This window comes from Cladophialophora bantiana (assembly GCF_000835475.1).
Source record: "Cladophialophora bantiana CBS 173.52 unplaced genomic scaffold supercont1.11, whole genome shotgun sequence".
NCBI classification, from domain to species: domain Eukaryota; kingdom Fungi; phylum Ascomycota; class Eurotiomycetes; order Chaetothyriales; family Herpotrichiellaceae; genus Cladophialophora; species Cladophialophora bantiana.
The window spans coordinates 79,373-96,440 of NW_015971585.1; the positions used below are offsets into that span (position 1 = coordinate 79,373).

General features: G+C 52.0%; 6 protein-coding genes across 6 annotated transcripts; 3 read left to right on the plus strand and 3 right to left on the minus strand.

The window, feature by feature from the left end:
* Positions 1–110: 110 nt before the first annotated feature.
* Z519_07460 (acyl-CoA desaturase) lies at positions 111–1,553 on the minus strand (the record flags this gene model as incomplete). Its single annotated transcript, XM_016765194.1, has 1 exon — positions 111–1,553. The coding sequence occupies one exon, from the start codon at positions 1,551–1,553 to the stop codon at positions 111–113; it is 1,443 nt and encodes a 480-aa protein (XP_016618163.1).
* A 2,531-nt stretch (positions 1,554–4,084) lies between these two features.
* Positions 4,085–5,322, plus strand: Z519_07461 (uncharacterized protein; the record flags this gene model as incomplete). The annotated part of the gene is made up of 2 exons (XM_016765195.1): positions 4,085–4,257; positions 4,323–5,322. 2 exons carry the CDS (start codon positions 4,085–4,087, stop codon positions 5,320–5,322), a joined length of 1,173 nt encoding a protein of 390 aa, XP_016618164.1.
* A 2,017-nt stretch (positions 5,323–7,339) lies between these two features.
* Z519_07462 (uncharacterized protein) lies at positions 7,340–8,887 on the minus strand (the record flags this gene model as incomplete). Its single annotated transcript, XM_016765196.1, has 1 exon — positions 7,340–8,887. One exon carries the CDS (start codon positions 8,885–8,887, stop codon positions 7,340–7,342), a length of 1,548 nt encoding a protein of 515 aa, XP_016618165.1.
* A 902-nt stretch (positions 8,888–9,789) lies between these two features.
* On the minus strand, positions 9,790–11,337 carry Z519_07463 (uncharacterized protein; the record flags this gene model as incomplete). The annotated part of the gene is made up of 1 exon (XM_016765197.1): positions 9,790–11,337. One exon carries the CDS (start codon positions 11,335–11,337, stop codon positions 9,790–9,792), a length of 1,548 nt encoding a protein of 515 aa, XP_016618166.1.
* Positions 11,338–11,923: 586 nt separating this feature from the next.
* Z519_07464 (uncharacterized protein) lies at positions 11,924–12,991 on the plus strand (the record flags this gene model as incomplete). The annotated part of the gene is made up of 2 exons (XM_016765198.1): positions 11,924–12,730; positions 12,821–12,991. 2 exons carry the CDS (start codon positions 11,924–11,926, stop codon positions 12,989–12,991), a joined length of 978 nt encoding a protein of 325 aa, XP_016618167.1.
* A 1,092-nt stretch (positions 12,992–14,083) lies between these two features.
* Z519_07465 (uncharacterized protein) lies at positions 14,084–15,098 on the plus strand (the record flags this gene model as incomplete). The annotated part of the gene is made up of 2 exons (XM_016765199.1): positions 14,084–14,850; positions 14,900–15,098. The coding sequence occupies 2 exons, from the start codon at positions 14,084–14,086 to the stop codon at positions 15,096–15,098; spliced, it is 966 nt and encodes a 321-aa protein (XP_016618168.1).
* Positions 15,099–17,068: the final 1,970 nt, after the last annotated feature.

Sequence of the window (17,068 nt, forward strand, 5' to 3'; positions counted from 1 at the left end):
GTTTCCCAGGAACGCCGAACTGGAACTATACATGTCGCTTAGCAGGTAAAATATTTTCCATCTCTAACTCGTCCAGACCGATTTCATGTCCATTCAACGTACGCTCGTGCTCAGGCAGCTCCTGCGGTCGGAGTGTTCTGGAGCACTTTGGTGGGTTGGTAGCCAGCTCGGATGATCCTCTCACCGGAAGAGTCACGGCTGACCTCGCCCTTGGCCTCCATTTGAGATCTCCGCCAGATATCAACCTCGCCTCCACCACGGATGACACCCACTCTCATCGTTGAGAGCAGGTTGTGGGCGGCATTGCTGTGCATGTAGACACCACCATTGAACATGGCCGTGGCATCCTTGCCAATGCCAGAGCCAATCATGGCCTTACCACCGGGATGGTCCTTGATGAAATCCGTCACATCGTGGACAATACCAGCGACGGCGATCAGACCACGACCGTTTTTGCATTGGTCAACATACTCGTCCCATTCCATGACGGGAAGTTGGTCAAGAGGGATACCCCAGTCGAGCTTGGCACGCTTCTGGTCAAGCTTCTTCTGCTGTTGCTGGAGGCGACCCTTCTCGATTTCGTTGCTGCGGAATTGCTTCAAATCGTACGCAAGACCGAGTTGCTTACAGGTCCAGATGAACCACTTGGTGGGATCATATTGGTGCCATTCAATGGCGTTGCGGTAGTCGGAGGGGAACTCGTGGTGGAAGTTGTGGTAGCCCTCGCCAAGAGTGACGAAGGCGGTAATGACATGATCCCGAGGGGAGTTGCGGTCGTCGAACGGTTGATCTCCCAGCCAGTGGGCCAACGAGTTGACGCAGAAGGTGGCTTGCTGGACGAAGAAGATTCGGAGAATACCAGCATAAATGAAGCCACCCCACCAATCACCCCAACCAAGTCCAGCAACAAGAGTGGGCAAGAGCAGACCCATGAAGATGACGACCTTTAAATAGTTCTTGTGCTGCCAAACAACAATCGAGTCTTCGTTGAGGTCCGAGATATCGGTACGTCCAATTCTCTTGGGGTTCTGCTTCATGATCATCCAGCCAATGTGGGAATACAGCAAACCCTTGCGGACAGAGTACGGGTCCTTGTCCGTGTCGGTGTATCGGTGATGTGCTCGGTGGTCGCGTGACCACCATCTGATGGAGCCTTCAACAGCACCACCACCAACTGCGGCGAGGAAGATTCTCAAGGGGAGGGTGGCCGAGTAGGAGGTATGAGCCCATAATCGGTGGTATCCAGCGGTGATGCCCAGTCCCGTGGCGAAATAATATAGCACTGCCCAGACCGCCGTCTTGAACTGCAGCGGCACCCAGAAGGCCTGGATGCAGCCCCAGAGAGGAATGCCGACGATGAGGGTGACATTGAGCCAGTTGACATGCTTGTACCAATTGGACTTCGTCATGGGCATCTCGGTGATATGAACTTTCTTGGGGTCATATTTGGCATTTCTGTTGGGCTCGGAAGGTTTCGCCATGGGTGTGGGTTGTGTAGACTGAAACTCGGGCTTGACAGCCAGGTCACCAGCGGTGGGTTGAGAGGATGGCATTGTTGAAGCTGAGGAGCGATTCAACTAATGCCAGAGGTCGTAGGGAGTCGAGATGGGATGAAGGAACAAAAGGAAGACCAGGACAGACCGAAGAGCGGAGGCTATATTTATGAGGATGGTGAGGATGTTTCCGAAAGGGTGTTGGTGTGTTTGAGCCTTTCTCAGATATGTTGGGAGGCGATTGTGGGGAAGTCGGTGGATGGGAAATCGGTCAGAGGCACAGGCAGTTGCTGGAGGCGATAATAGCAAAGGTCCTTCAGGGTGAGATGAAGATGGTCAGCGGACACCGAGGCGTGACCGACATGACAGACGAATCAGGGAGCGACAGTGGCCGTCAATCGCTAAGGACAGAGTTTTCTAATTATGTTTTTTTGTTTTCGCCTTCTCATGAGACTTCGAGACGGGTGATCGAACGTCGACTGACGCTTCCTAAAGGGCTGGAGTTGGGAAGCGGCAACGCACAGCGCACGCAGGGGTTTCGGTATTTGGTTTTTGTTGGGGAAGAACAACGTCACTAGCTTCGTCTCTGAAGGTGTCCTGATTGGTGGATCGTCTTCAGTGCCTTGCACTAGAAGGCGGCTAGAAGGCGGCTAGAAGCTCTAATCCCTGCATCAGCCCAACCGAATTGTTTAAGTCTGGGGGGGCTGAAAGGGGCTGAAGATCTCGGGTCTTTTCCTCCGAGGCTCATGAGGCCACCGGTGCCGCATCTTGGAAACGGTTGGGGTCTCAGGGCTCTCGCCCTTCGTTTTCAGCGCCGTATTTCGTATTTCGTATCAGCGTGGCACGCAGCCTTTTCTCCTCTTCTCCGAGACCAACTACTCCCGACTACATCAGCAAGGAACAATATTCCGGTATGCTGGGTCTATCATATGATTCCTGTGTATATCCCAGTCCAAAACATGTGCATGTGGACCACATATCCCGCTCGAATTGTTGGGAATACTGTTGGATACATACCTGCGAGACAATGGGCTACAAGGCTGACGTGCTCTGGTCAGTGGTCACCTCTCATCATCTCAACATTGTCCGTTGGTGTGTAGGACGGTGTGTCATAAGACATCTTGACGCGTCTTCAGCCTCGTCCTTTGCTCGTTCGAGCGAGCACAAGACCGAGTATATTTGGTGTCCTCTGTACTCCGTCCTACCAGCTGCCTTACCAAGGAACAGCCCTCGGTCCAACATCTATCCCATATGAACCCTCCCTCCTAATCCCTCCCGCTTGATCCATCACTCTCTCCCTAACTTCCTCTCCCATGTCACCTCCGCTATTCTTCCATCTCGCATGCAGCCTCCTAGCCGCAAATCTGCCCACTCCCCAAACAGCTGCTGCAACAATGCTCGCCCCCAGTGTTGGCGGAGCAGCCAGCCAGGCCACCCCAGATATCATGCCTCCAAACGCGGTAGCTCCCACCGCTGCAACCAGGGCTCCGACAGCAACATACTTTGCCCAGCGCACCAGCCGCCAGATGATGAACTGTCCTACATATCGTACTGTGCGGAGCAGTGCGCGCGTTCGAAATCGAGCAGGCTTCTCGGTGTGCGCAGTCGGCGAGATTAGGTAGTTCAGGTTTCGCTTGGCCGAGATGAGTGCCGAGTTGGATTGTTGTTCAACGGCAGTGTCGCCCTCGCTTGTGATTGAGGCTATTGGAGCCGTCCTGACCGTCCCCCTGGAGGGTGCCATAATCGACCGATTGGAGCTTGCTTTCTTGACGTGAAAATGAACCCGACGGTGCAGAATTGATCATATGTGGGCAGTTGATGACAGCTATGCAACGGCGTTGTCGATGGCAGAGGTGCGTGATGCACTGACGTCATTTGAGGCGTGCCTTGGCGAGGTCTTGGCGGGATACAGCCTCTACACTCCCACTCCCGTAGAGCTTCCCCTATATTATTATGCTCCCTCTTCTATTTCTTCGCCGTGCTCAGGTTGTTAAGTTCGTATTATTGGGACGCCATAAACCTGCCTCCTGATATTCTGCCGTTTGGCGCAATACTCCTAAGCACATGTAGTCATGCTGTGATGACATAGTCCCCAACCAAATCTGCGCACTGAATAAGCTTACTAATGCAGCTTTCCCCTTCCGAAACAGTTTGTTTTGTCCGAGAAGAGTGACTTGCAACTCATTTCCTTTGAAGAGATGGAGTATTTCAACCCGCAAATATCCTTTTTTTCCCCTCTCGATGACTTGAGGACAAGCCAAATCCAATTTTCTATTTCGTCAGGCCAACTCGACCTCTGTTAGACTTTCCTTCTGCCTGCAACAGGAGACATCGTCGATGCCGATATGGCGGGCTCTCAAAATCTTCATGGACGTTATGATCTGATCTATTACCATTCATCTCCCCCGGTTTTGCAGGACGCCTGGTGAGTGGATAATTATGCAGGGCCATGGATTTGCCCGAAAACGTGCTGGTACCTTGTCGGACATTGGCGGTAAACTCCGATTTATGCACCACAAGCTCCCTACGATCAATTCGAAGTTTGTCCTTTCCATTGGGGTTATTTGGACGTTCGGTTCGACCACAACACCATGACAATAGGGGTGCCAACAAAAGTTTATGACGCAGTGGTCGTGGGTGCAGGGGGTGCAGGTGTTGCGACTGTTGGTGCGCTCCTCCACTTCCATCGGTCCATCCGAATTGGATGGGTAGATCCTGACTTCACTGGGGGAAGGCTATCAAAGAGATATAGAGATGTGTCGAGGTATGGACGATTGCGATTTCATTCTGAAGATTCGCCCCCTGACTAAAGTCTTTGCTCTTGAACAGCAACACCAAAACATCTCTGTTTCGACAGTATGCTGATGCGTTCGAACCTTTCCGTCAAATTGTGGCTTCAACACCGAAACCACATGCAGTAACTGCCCTCGAAGCCCTCGATCAAAGCCGAGGCTGCCGTCTCCAATATGCTTCGGATATGCTCGCCATGTTGACCGACGGTCTACGCAGACTTCCCAATGTCGAGACACATGTTGGAAATATGGCGGAAGCCGATTTTCAACCTTCGTCCGCCTTTTGGTCAATGCGTCTCAACTCGAGAAACCCTGAATCGAACCGGAAACTTTACTCGCGGAACATCATTATGTGCACCGGCTCGTCGCCCACGCGGATATCTTTACCTTATTCCTCGCCAACCATCCTTGACCTCGACACCGTCCTAGACCGACAGAAACTTCGGACCGTCCTGTCAACGACAGATGAAAAAGTTGTCGTTGGAGTTGTGGGCACGTCTCATAGCGCCATCGTAGCAATCATGAACCTTTACGAATTAGCAACACGGACCCATCCTTGGATCCAGATCAAATGGTTCGTCCGCGGGCGTTTGACCTACGCCGTCGAGATGGACGGCTGGATTCTGCGAGACAATACGGGCCTGAAGGGCGCCTCTGCCGAGTTTGCACGCGAGAATTTGGAAGACGAGAAGTTGGCAAACTCCCCGGTGGGCAAGGTGCTCACCAAAGTCGAATGCCCAGATATCCGCGATGTGTCGATGAAACCTCACTTTTCCTCCTGCACGCACGTCGTGCAAGCAATCGGCTTCACGCGAGACCCGATCCCGCAGCTCGCCATCGACGGTAGGGTTCTGAACGGCATCACCCATGATCCGATTAACGGCATCCTTCTGAACCACGCCGCCGTCCCACAGGCTTATGGTGCGGGCATTGCTTTCCCAGAGAGAGTCACCGATCCTGCAGGCAACACTGAAAGCGCAGTTGGACTCTGGAAATTCATCAAGTATTTGCAACGGGTCGCCCCCTCGTGGTGCTAAGATACACAGTTTAAGGCGAGCACAGAGAGTTGTGTTAAGTGTTGCTGCACCCGTCAAGCCACGGAGCAATGTTTTGGATTCTGACTGAGAAAGAACAAATAGAGAGTCCTTATGGACCCACCCCTATCGATTAGGTAGATAGATGCGGACAGGTGGTTTAGACCGTACTCGGTCCTCCGTGCATATATAGATCAGAGGTGGCTGTCTGCCTCGCCCAACCGAAGAAAATGGCAGGATAGAAGACTAGACGGGGCTTAACGGTGGTAACGAACTGGACCACGCTCCTTACTGCAAGATAGAACAAGGCGGAACTGAAGTGACAGTGACGGTGACAATGGACTATGACACCGGAGAATGGAGGTGTGAGCGCGTTTGCACTTTTCCCACCAGACGCTAGACTGCGGTTTATGGATTTGGATCTTCCACACTTCTATTCTGCTTTCTCCGTGCGTGGTTCCAGCAGCACTTCTGAAGACCACCGTCGGCTGTGTTCTTGCTCATCGCCTTCCTCTCCTCCCTTCAGGGATTCTCTCCCTGCTCTTTGCCCTTGATTGGACTGCGAGAGTTCACAAAGATCGAACTCAAATTGTCCACGAGGAGAGCAATTGGAAATTTCAACGCTCAACAGCGTCTTCCCTAAGCAAGTTTCAAAAGCATCCCTATCCGCTGCTTGTCTATGAAATCCCAGGAGAATTTCTTGAGAGCTTGGTTCCTGTATAGGAGGCTTTCTGTTCACGCCATCCTTCAAATTCACACCTTAATATCAGTGGGTTGCGAACTTTAAGGAGAGGATGCTGACCAAGTCTCCGCAATGGTTACTTACATACAACTGGACAGCGGTCTGCGCTTCTCTCGTCCTATAGAACTCAGCAATCAATCAATTTCCCAAGATTACGACCCCTTTTGTGTGTGCCCAGCATTGCCACAACAGCTCGGACGGGCTGCAACTCAGAACTGGTGACAATATCCCAAGTCAAAACCAGATCCTTACAGGTCCCTAGGATCTCGGCCGTGTCGGAACTGCTACTTGGGCAATGCAATAATAGTCAATTCAGTTATCTACTTTTGAGGATATTAGGTAGGATCTCGACGTTAACATCGGCGTCCTCCTCTTTCTTACCTTCATCTGACCTTAAATGTGGTCGACAACCTCTTCGAGCCCGAACAAGCGGCAGTCTATCGTGCTCGATTCCAGTCCAACTAACAAACTCAAGTCCGTTGCCTCAACCCCAAAATGGCCCCGTATAAATACGACAAGTTCAAGGCCACGGTCAACGAGATCCGGCTGCCAATGCTCCGGCCTGGTGCGTTCGGTGATCCAATCCGAGCATAAATAACGCACGCGGCCCTACCATTCCCCGCGGAGCGGAAATCAGAACGGATGTCTATCAAGGAGTTGCAGAAATCTTTGCCTTCTAGCTGGGTCGCTCACAAGACGGTCGAGGGACGCTACCTGTTTGAGGCCCGGGGTACAGATAAATCGAACTGGACTCATCCAGATCCCGATTTCGACCGAGCCGCCAAACTCCTTGTCGCCTTGGGTCAAGCATCTCGCCATGCAATCCTCCGTAAAGTTAAGCATCTCCAACGAGGATGTGTTTTTCGCCAATTTCCCGCAAGACAGAAGAAACCCTTATCCACTAAAGGATTGTCACAAGATCACCAGCAATGTTCCACAGGGACTTATTCCCCTTCCTCCAGAAGCAGTGGCGTCGAAGCAACGATCTTAAAAGCCTTCTTGAGCGTAAAATAGTTTGGTGCTTCAGATGTAATAGCATCAAATTCACTCAAACTGCTGAGCATGACTCCGGACCATTCGCCGATTTCATTTTGGCACTGGGGGGATCCGGCCCCCGTGACCTGGCTTTCTGGAACCTCTCCAGAATCTATCATTCGTTCAGGTGCTCCATCTCTTCCGGGTCATTTTCAGGCATGTGCAGATTAAGCGCTGGCGCCTTTGTTTTGCGGCTGGGGCTGCCTGATCTGCGCAGATTCCCGTTCCCGAGGCTTGCAGATCTCAGCCAAGCATAACAGACCAACCCTTTTGACCCATTATTTGAGGCAAGGTAACTTTTCGTCCCAAATCGCGTTTCGCCCAGATTTCTTGGGTCAGTTGCAGGGCCTGGTAGTTTGCTCGAAGCCGATTATGTTTATATAGTTGGTGGAATTGGCGGACGAAAAATTCTCGAGAATCTTTGTCCATGACCTCGCTGCTTACAACGGCAAGGACAAAGGCCTGGAATCCATAGTAAGGCGACGATTCCGGAATTCTCTTCAAGTTCTCAATGACGGTCTTGACTTGAATGGCCATCGATTCTTCATGTTCCGTGGTTTGGTCGAGGCCATAAAGCATAATGAGACCCGTCGAACGAAAACAACGAGCGACAACGATAGCTTGTTCCAGCTCTGGAGTTTCGGCCGGTGGTTGCCATTGCAAAAGTTGCGCCTCCAATTTGCGTTCGAGAGTTGGATGACTTACGTTTGTTTCCCACACGCGGCGGCACAGCCTTCCGACGCTTCCCAGCAGAAGAAGCAGCTCACTAGAAATGCCCACAACCGAATGAGGACGCTCACCGGTGTCCATTCGCTTTGCGACTTTGGCTAGGAGAGGGTTGCGAATGGGAAGGCGTTCCAGAGGTGCTAGAAATGAGCAAGTCATGTCCCAATACAAAAACATACCGAGTGCAAGATAGAACAATTCACTCTTCTTCGTGTCATCCCGGTAGTCTCGAAGCAAGCCGTTGATGATGGTATTGGCCGCGAGAAGGTGTTCCAGACCAAACTCGCTTGTGTCGTCGCTAAGCCATCCGGCCGAGTGGCCTAAGATGATGACTGTAAACAGGATCACCTCGGTTGCACAGTCTTTCTCATCGATTTCTTCCCGTAAACATTTGAGCGCTTTGCTTCGCTCTTCGAGAGAGCGGGTTGCTTGCGGCAGGCTGAAATTTCCTCGATATCCCGCAGACAAACTTTGGAGGGTATGTGTCGCGGCACGGGACCGGGTCAAGGTCTCGAGCATGGAAAAAGAAAGAGGATTAGAATCTCTGCCAAAATTGCATAAAATGCGACAGACGCGGTCGCACCAATCGTTCAGCAGGTCCCAATCTGCGTTGGGCAAATCGATTCCTCGCTCTGCCACCAGCGAATCCGGCAAGCGCGGTAAAGCGCTCACGACCATACCTGGTGGTGAAGGCCTCTGGCACGGCTCGTTGCGTCTCTGGCAATGGCGACAAGATGGCAGGGTCTTATCACATTTGACTTTGCGTCGTTTGCAGGCAAGGCATCCGTTGCCGTCGTTGATCTGACGAGGCTGAGAAAGCGTCACCCGCCATTGGCTCACGTCAGCGGCCCGCTCACAGACGTCTCCGCGTGTTTCGCAGTGTTTACATGTCGGTTTAGCGTCGTCGCATTTCACCCGGCGCCGTTTGCAGGCTAGACATCCGGAACGATCCTTGATTTGTCGAGGCTTCAGAGCACTGGTGGCAATATGGCCCACTTTAAGTACTGTGACGGATTCAAATGTGATCTTCGTAGTCTGGGTGGACAGGACTTTGTTGGCATCCATAGTCTTTGGTGCTACTTGGGTGGCAAAAAGGTATAACCGAAGCCGAGGGTGGACAGGTGGATCACCCGTTCCAGATAAAATATGGATGATTGGGTTTTCATCGGAGAAAGGCAAAATTAAGGGGAGGAAAATCTCGAAGTAGAAGGACTGCGAAGGTTTTGAATTCTGAACCGCGAAAGACTACTAGTACTTTTATATTGCACCTTAGTGGGTAGAGAGGAGGCTAATGCTGGGGCTTTCATTGGACCTTCTCGTGACCTCCCACGCTAGGCGGGTCCGCGGCCAACTTTCCACCCGTCCGGAAGGCCGGAGTCTCACATGGCGGGCCCCGCTTGCCCCAGATAAGGCTAGGCTTAGGACCCGGCCTTGCTCCTTAGGCTTAGCGCAGCGGCAGTGAGCTCAAACGGGCCTACCCGTGCCGCCGTGGCGCCCTCCCACTCGCTCCCTCCCTCCCAGCCTCGCTCGCTCCTTTTTTCATTTCTCCACTTAAGTGCAGAACGGAGCGTCAGGACAAGAACCTATTACAAGTATACCAAGCAGGTGCAGCTGCCGCCAACGGCCGTTGTTTGTTTGTGGTAAGTAAATACCTTTGGTCCTCTTGGCTACTTTGCGTCCTCTGTCCAGATCCCCAAACGGTGGCCTAGAACCGCTGGTGCTCCGGTTGGCTGTGCTCCGTACTCCGGATACTCAACTGCACAGTTCAGCAGTGCCCGTATGTAACGGAGGGGTTCATAACATGGATACTAATGAATACTATATACCAAAGCTCCGTTTAACGACTCATATACGACAGAAGATATGCCACTCCGCTTAAACTAATCCAAAATGGAATACACTGAGCCCCGGCTCGGAGATCGATCACCCCTATCCACTATCTGCGGCTTGGTACATCCAGTAGCTGATCACTGGTCATTCAGAGAGTGTGCAATCATAGGTGGTAGCTGATAATACTTCTTCCCGTACAAAAACCAATACACCCCGGCGTACAAGAACATCACAACCAAGACGGGCGCCAAATAGTTCATCCCCACCGCGGTCACTGGCAGGTAATAAGGGAAGCAGTAAAACACCATTGAAACAGTCGACCATACTACCACGACAATGTTGGAAAAGAGACCGAGGCGTGGGAACCAGAAAGACCCATGGGCGAATTTCGATCGGCCATGGTACAGGAGCAAGATGATTGACGTGGAGTAGGTAATGTTTTGCAAAACGATTCCACCACTGACGAAGGAATTGAATGCCAGAGGAGATCCCATGTAAAGGCAGCCAAGGATCGACGTCCAGATGCAAGACCATAGATGCGCCCATAGCGGAGTTCGGAATGGAGCTTGGGCGACACTTCCGAGATGGCGTGAGAAAGGGAAACCATGATCACGACTGAAGGCCCAGGCGAGGCGAGATTGCCAGGTATGGATGCCAGCAACACCCACGATATTGCAGACGACCAGTAAACTCTCGATACCAAGGGCGCCGTTGGTGTTGCCGCGCAGAGCCTGATAGAAGACTTGAAGACTTGGGGGAACAAATGTGGCTACTAGACCATCTACGTCGCTGACGGCGTACCAGATAGCGATTGCAAACGGGAAGCCAGTCAACAAGCCAAGGCCAACAGTCCACAAGAGCACTTTTGGGATGTTCTTTGCCGGGTTGGGGATCTCGTCGGCCATGTGCGTGCACGAGTCGAGACAGGAAAAGCACCAGTGGATGGCGCTGATGCCGATCATCCAAGCAATTCCGTCATTCCAGCCGGACGTATTCCTGATTTCCGTAAACACAAACTCCGCGGACTGCTTCTCTGATCGGGCGAGGATGGAGATGAACATGATGATGAAAGTTGTCACGGGAAGGATGAGGCAGGCTTTCCCAAGGTATGGAAGCAGGCGTTCAAACAAGTTGAGACAGAATATTCCCCATGTCGTGATTTGGAAGCCGACGAAGCCCATCCACGTCTTGTACTCAAAGTCGGGATTCCTGAGACTGGCCATGCCTAAAATCATCAATGGGATTGTGAGACTGCCGGAGGCTCCCGTGAAAACAGCACCGCCCCACGAGAGTATGCCCGTCAAATACGACAGCGGACGCCGAATTCTGGGTGGCGCAAGCTGGGCGACCCAGAAATACTGACCACCAGAGTGTGGCATGGCAGAGGCGAGTTCTCCGAGACTCATGGCAACACAAAATCCCACGAAGCCCATCAAGAGTGTTCCCCATACGTAAAGAGGGGCGCCGCCCATATAGGCGCCGCTGGCCAGGCCGATGATGAGCGAAATAGCAGTGTTGGTGACGCTATAAGCAATGCCCAGAAGTGACAACAACGAGAATGGCTGCTCTATGATTGCTTTCGACTGGCTCTCTTCACCACCACTGTAGGCGGCGACTGAGGAGGTTGCCTTTTTCTCGCCCGCTCCAGTCGTGAATGTCTGTGGGTTTGAAGCTTGGTCCGACATGGTGGTGGTAGTGACGGTGTGAGTGTGAGTAGGCCAGCCTGTCGCGGTTCTCTTGCCTCGCACTTGGGACAAGCAAACAAAGCAGAAACCAGAGGTGATAATAGAGTTTGCAAATGCTTTTGGGCCTAAGACGAACGCCAGGAAGATAAATCAAAGTTTGTATTCTGAGGGGGAGAACGGATGGGCATGGCTAAATGGTTGGCATGGTGAGCAGGGCCTGGGGGACTGATAAAGTAGGTATCGCCGCTAGACTGCTTTGGCCGTTACAGTAGCTTCCCCGCAGGGCCGAAGCGTCCATTCTGCTTATCGCCCTTCCGGGCATCCCCGGACACCCTGCGCAAGGTAAAAGGACTAGTGGCGATTAATCATGGCGCCCCCGGTGGGGCGAACCGGTCGCTTACTGGGTGCTGCGATCTGAAGACCAAGCCATCCTCGCCCAATTCAGTAGGAGTGCGAGGGCCCCGCTTTTGAGACTTGCGAATCCCAAACAGCTGACTAGACATTGATGAACCTCGGAAGGTATTTGCCTTATTGTTCAGGTGGTGCCGACCGCAGTCTCAATTCAACATCCCAAGCCACCGACACAATGTCGAGTTCAACTGTGACCACTATGGACTCAATAGTCCCAACTGGAGAGTCGTCCGTCAAAATCAAGCCCGAGGACAAAACCAAGCCAACATTGTCTGAATATAATGCTTCTTCAACAACGCCCTCGGAACTCGTTGCGGCGATTTGTCGTGATGGGGGTGTCATCGTTCGGAACTTTGCTTCTAAGTCCACCCTGACCGCCCTCGAACAGGAGATTCGACCATACCTTGATGCAGATGAGGGCTATGAGGGCGAATTCTTTTCCAAGAACACCCGGAAAGCCCAAGGTCTCGCGGCCAGATCACCAACCTTCTGCAAGGACATTCTCGCCCACGATCTGTGGCGCGGTGTCTATGAAACTCTTCTCACCACAACTACTAAATCATGGACTGGTGATAGGCTCCACGAATGCGTTTCTCGCCCTCAGCTTAGTTCTTGCGCTGTGATTGCGATCCGCCCAGGTGGTAAGGCACAGCCGCTTCATCGGGATGATATGGTTCATCATGTGAGCAATCCAGCTATCACGGCCAACAATTATCAAATTGGAAGAGACACAAGCGTCGGGCTATTTCTTGCAGGGACCAAGACGACAAAGATGAACGGAGCCACACGATTCCAACCTGGAAGCCATCTCCAGGCGACCATAGATCCGCCCAACGAGCAAGACTCTGTCTACGCAGAGTTGGAGGCTGGCGATGCCTTCATGATGTTGGCTTCCTGCTACCATGGCGGATCTGCGAACAAGACGACGGACGAGGAAAGATTGGTGTATATTCACTTTATGATCAAAGGATATCTGCGCCAGGTTAGTGTGCGCCCGTTCGAGCCTCTGATCTCCTCCTAACCTTTCTCTCCGAAATTGACACTTTTGGTAAACATCCTAACCGTTCTCTAGGAGGAGAATCAATATTTGGCGGTTCCTCGAGAACAATTACTCCAATACCCCGAATTTGTCCAAAGAAAGATTGGCTACGAAATCAGCGAGCCGTACCTTGGCTGGGTGAATTTGGCCGACCCGCTGAAGTTTGTAAAAGGAGAGGACACGAAGATGAGTGATTTATACTGATGCCCGGGACGAAGCACAGCCAACTTCCACGTCATGCCTTTTTCTCTGGACAACATTTTACAACAGGATGATCCTTGAACAGCTGGACGCAGGCATTCTAGAGCGCATCCTGATGTCCCAGATTGTTAGATTCTTTGCTGTCCTTATATATCGTCGTTAGGAACATACTCCGCTCCATTCCGCTGCACGATACTCGCATGGTCCACCTCATCTACTCCTCCCTTGGGGCTAGCGCCGAGCCAAACTCGCGTATCGTGACGGAGAAGACTTTCTCTAAAATAAAGAGAGACAGTTCGACGCGCTCGCCCATGCCGCGCATCTCGGTCCGGAAGGTAGAAGACCACTGGGTATGAACGGCGCAAATGTGATCTTCGTAGTGGCGGTCGGGAAGATCCATCCGCCTCCGCGGTCTTTGGCTCTCCGCTCAGGGTGGGGAACGGACCCAATTCCCGCGGAGCACACCAGGGTTGACCAAGGTAGATTAAGTACAGAGGGGCGTGTATCCTGCTGCCAAAATCCTTCGGGGTGCTTGGACAATCAAATTCCGATGATTCTTCCCGATGAGGCACCCCAAATTGAGGGGGAATACGTAGAATCCCGAAGTAGAAGGAGTGCGAGACCTGCGAACCCTGGAGAGACAGGGGTGTTTTAGCTTCCCGGACAGCCTATTGCCGATCCGGCAATCGTGACGGGACCAACCCCACTCGAAGCAAGCAAGGGGTTTGAGTCAAAGGGGAAATGGAAATGCGCAGAATGCGACCCTTATCCTAGCTCCGCATTGCCATGCAATTAGCTCAGCACAGGACTCTGTGATACTGTAGCTCGTACAATAGCAACCCATGTAATCCAATAGTGACGAGCACCCTGGCGCTTTGGCGGTGCGCAGCGTGGCATCAACCGCCATCCTCCATAGCCTTCCATATCTTCCATAAAACCTGGGGTGTTGGACCTGACTGACTTCGTTTCCTACATGGCATTCTGCCTCATTTGGCGAGGGTCCCAATTGCAAAAATTGTCTTCCACGACATCTCGTTGATATCTCTGGTTATGGGCCATCTGATTGTTCACATGTTCCACATCACCCAAGGAATCATGTCCTTTTTGGACGAAACCCATGCCATCTCCGTTGACCGCGATTTTGAGGATGAAGGCTATGGGCGCTCATCAAGCTCATCATATTTATCGTCATTGCCCATGTCCGTCCGTCAAGGAGTCTACGAAAATGGCCGAATTTATGCGTCTTACGGGAAGAACATGCAAGGCATGCCGATCGACGAACAAGAACAAGATCGCAACGATTTGCAGCATAAAAAGTTCAATCTCCTTTTGGGCGACAAACTACACTTGGCTCCTATCGCCGAATCACCTCAGAAGCTCTTGGATCTCGGCACGGGCTCGGGTATCTGGGCCATGGACATGGCCGACAGATACCCTTCGGCACATGTCATTGGCATAGATCTTGCTCCTGTACAACAAACCTGGGTACCCCCGAATTGCCAGTTCGAGATCGACGATATTGAGGATGACTGGCTGTTTGGGATGAGCTCATTTGACTTCATTTTTGGTCGAGAGCTCTTACTCTCCATCAGGGACTGGCCGCGCCTGATCAAACAGGCCTACGACCACCTTAAACCCGGCGGCTATCTGGAGCTTTCAATGACCCATTCACGGACATGTTGCGCGGACGGGAGTTTAGACCTGAAGACATCATATCTTGCCGAATCGGCCAACTTGATGTTCGATATAGGCGAGAAGATGTGCACGCCACTGGACGCGCAAGAACATTGGAGAGATCAATTCTTGGAGGCCGGATTTGAGGAAATTCAGGAACATATTTTTAAAATACCCATCGGGCCATGGTACGAATACACCATTTGTGTCAGTCCACCTTGACTGATTTGCTTTTAGGGAGCAAGACGTGCGACTCAAACACATTGGAATGTTTGAGCTTGCGAATATGGACAAGGGCTTTGACTCCTTTCTCCTCCGAGGCTTCACGAAGATCCTAGGTCGTCCTGCAACTGAGCTAAGTGCCATTGTTGCAAAGGCCAGGCAAGAAATGTCTAATCCAGCACATCACGCCAATGTGCACTTGTATGCATCTTGAGCCCGACCGTGAAATTGTCTGTTTCTGATCTTTGATAGCCATGTCGTATACGGAAGAAAACCTTTTCCTACGCCCCTGGTCCAATAGCTTCTCGAATTCCATTGGCCGGGGATAGAAGTTGAGAAGTCCGCACCAGAAGATGACTCTCGACGACAAAGCATCATGACGAAGAACCCAAATTCCGGCTTTTGGCATCCATGTACACTGCAAGGCTCGTCGTGGAAGTCGCTGAATCCCCCGTGCCGTCTTCGCCGTCGGTACGGCCTTTGATCTTAGGGTATCTTGAAGATCAAGAATGGTCTCATCGAAAGAATGAATGGTCCATTAACACACCCCCTTGAGGTGGCCGATGACCAATCGTCTATCCCATGGCTGGAGCACTGAGCCCTGCCTTCTAATCCGGACCACCAAGCCAATTACGTCCAAGTCAAGGCTCAGATGCCTCATGATCCTCCCCATGCTCTTCCAAATGTACCAGGTCTCCGCCGGTCGGGCATAGGTGGTCTGCACCATTCTTACGAACCAAGCTGGCTCGCCTACACGCCGAAGCGCCGCGTCTGCACCGGCCGTCGCGCGTCTCCAAACAACACTTCTAATAATCATTTTTGGCGCTCACAAAGTCTTGATCATATCCCAGAGAAGTGGTTTACTCTCAGAGGGAAAACGTGGCAGACGATCGACGCGGAAGCGTTATGATCGAGACGGGGTCTGTGCGGGGACGAGCAGAACCATTCGTGGCATTGCCGAGTACGTCGTCGTGGTCGTCGATGTCGTGGCTGCCAAGATACTAACCGCAGACTGTAATATTACGCCCGCAAGCCTCGTCGCTTGAAGGAGTCTTAAGCGACTCAGTCGATATCAACAGACTAATCAATTCATCAATTCCAACTGTGGCCCATCCGTACCACGCATGCCCATCTGTTGTTTTGGCCAGCCTGACAAAGACCTGTGTTCCGGCAGCCTTCCGTGTTAAATACCTTGATTCTCTGTTGTTGTTTCGCGAGATCTATCCGCGGCGTCTATTCAGCTTTAGTCTCATTGCCGCAGGCTCGTCCAATTCCGTCATCTATCTATTCTAGGCACTATGCAATCTTGTCCCATGTAGACTCGGTCACCCGCATCCCACTTTTCCGGCACATTTTTCTTTGGAACTGTGACATTGCCGTTTGGCTCAGGTGTCTTCAGACCAGTCTCGGGCCGGGCCCAGCCTCTCCCTCAACTTTTAGGACGACCGCTTCCTGTGTCTCTTCAACGAATCGATGATCGAGCACAATATCCTCTTCACAGCCAAATGGCCGGATGCTCATGAAGCGAACCCACTCGAGAAACCGCTCTTTACCGAGGCAAATTTCTCCAACTTTCTCCTAGCTGCAGGAGCTGCGACAAAAAACCTTGGTAGCGACGGTGAAGGGATTGAGATTCCCGGCAAGGGCTTGTCAGGGTCTCATCTGTTCATGCTATCGAGTAGCTGCAAGCAGTCGGACAGACCATCAGGAGGGATTTGCATCAACTACGCCAGGCCGCTTGATTCCACAAGTTGCCCTCGAATGGGGCTGCCATCATTTGCCAACGCTAGCTGCACGAACGTATGACGTTAAACAGATGGAACGACCCAATATATGTCATTGGACGCAACGCGCCAGATGTAGCACGTGTGGGTCCCACGAGCAAGCCAACACTCAAGATTAGGATTTTTATGCGGGTCCGGACAGCTTCTTCCAAGCGACTATTAGATTCCGGTCACTGGTGGTCTTTTAGCATCTTCTTAGTCGCGCCAGAGGCACAAATCAGATTCCACGCCGAAGGATATAGAGCGCCGTCTCCGCTTGAAGCAAATCGAGAATTCGGCCCAACCTGTTCTTGCTGTATCAGTGCTGCGGAAGACATGTCCCAAGACCGGCATGTCATTGTCCTCGGTAGGTAGCCATTCGTTCCTCAATCGATGGGCAGATACCAAACGATCACCTATG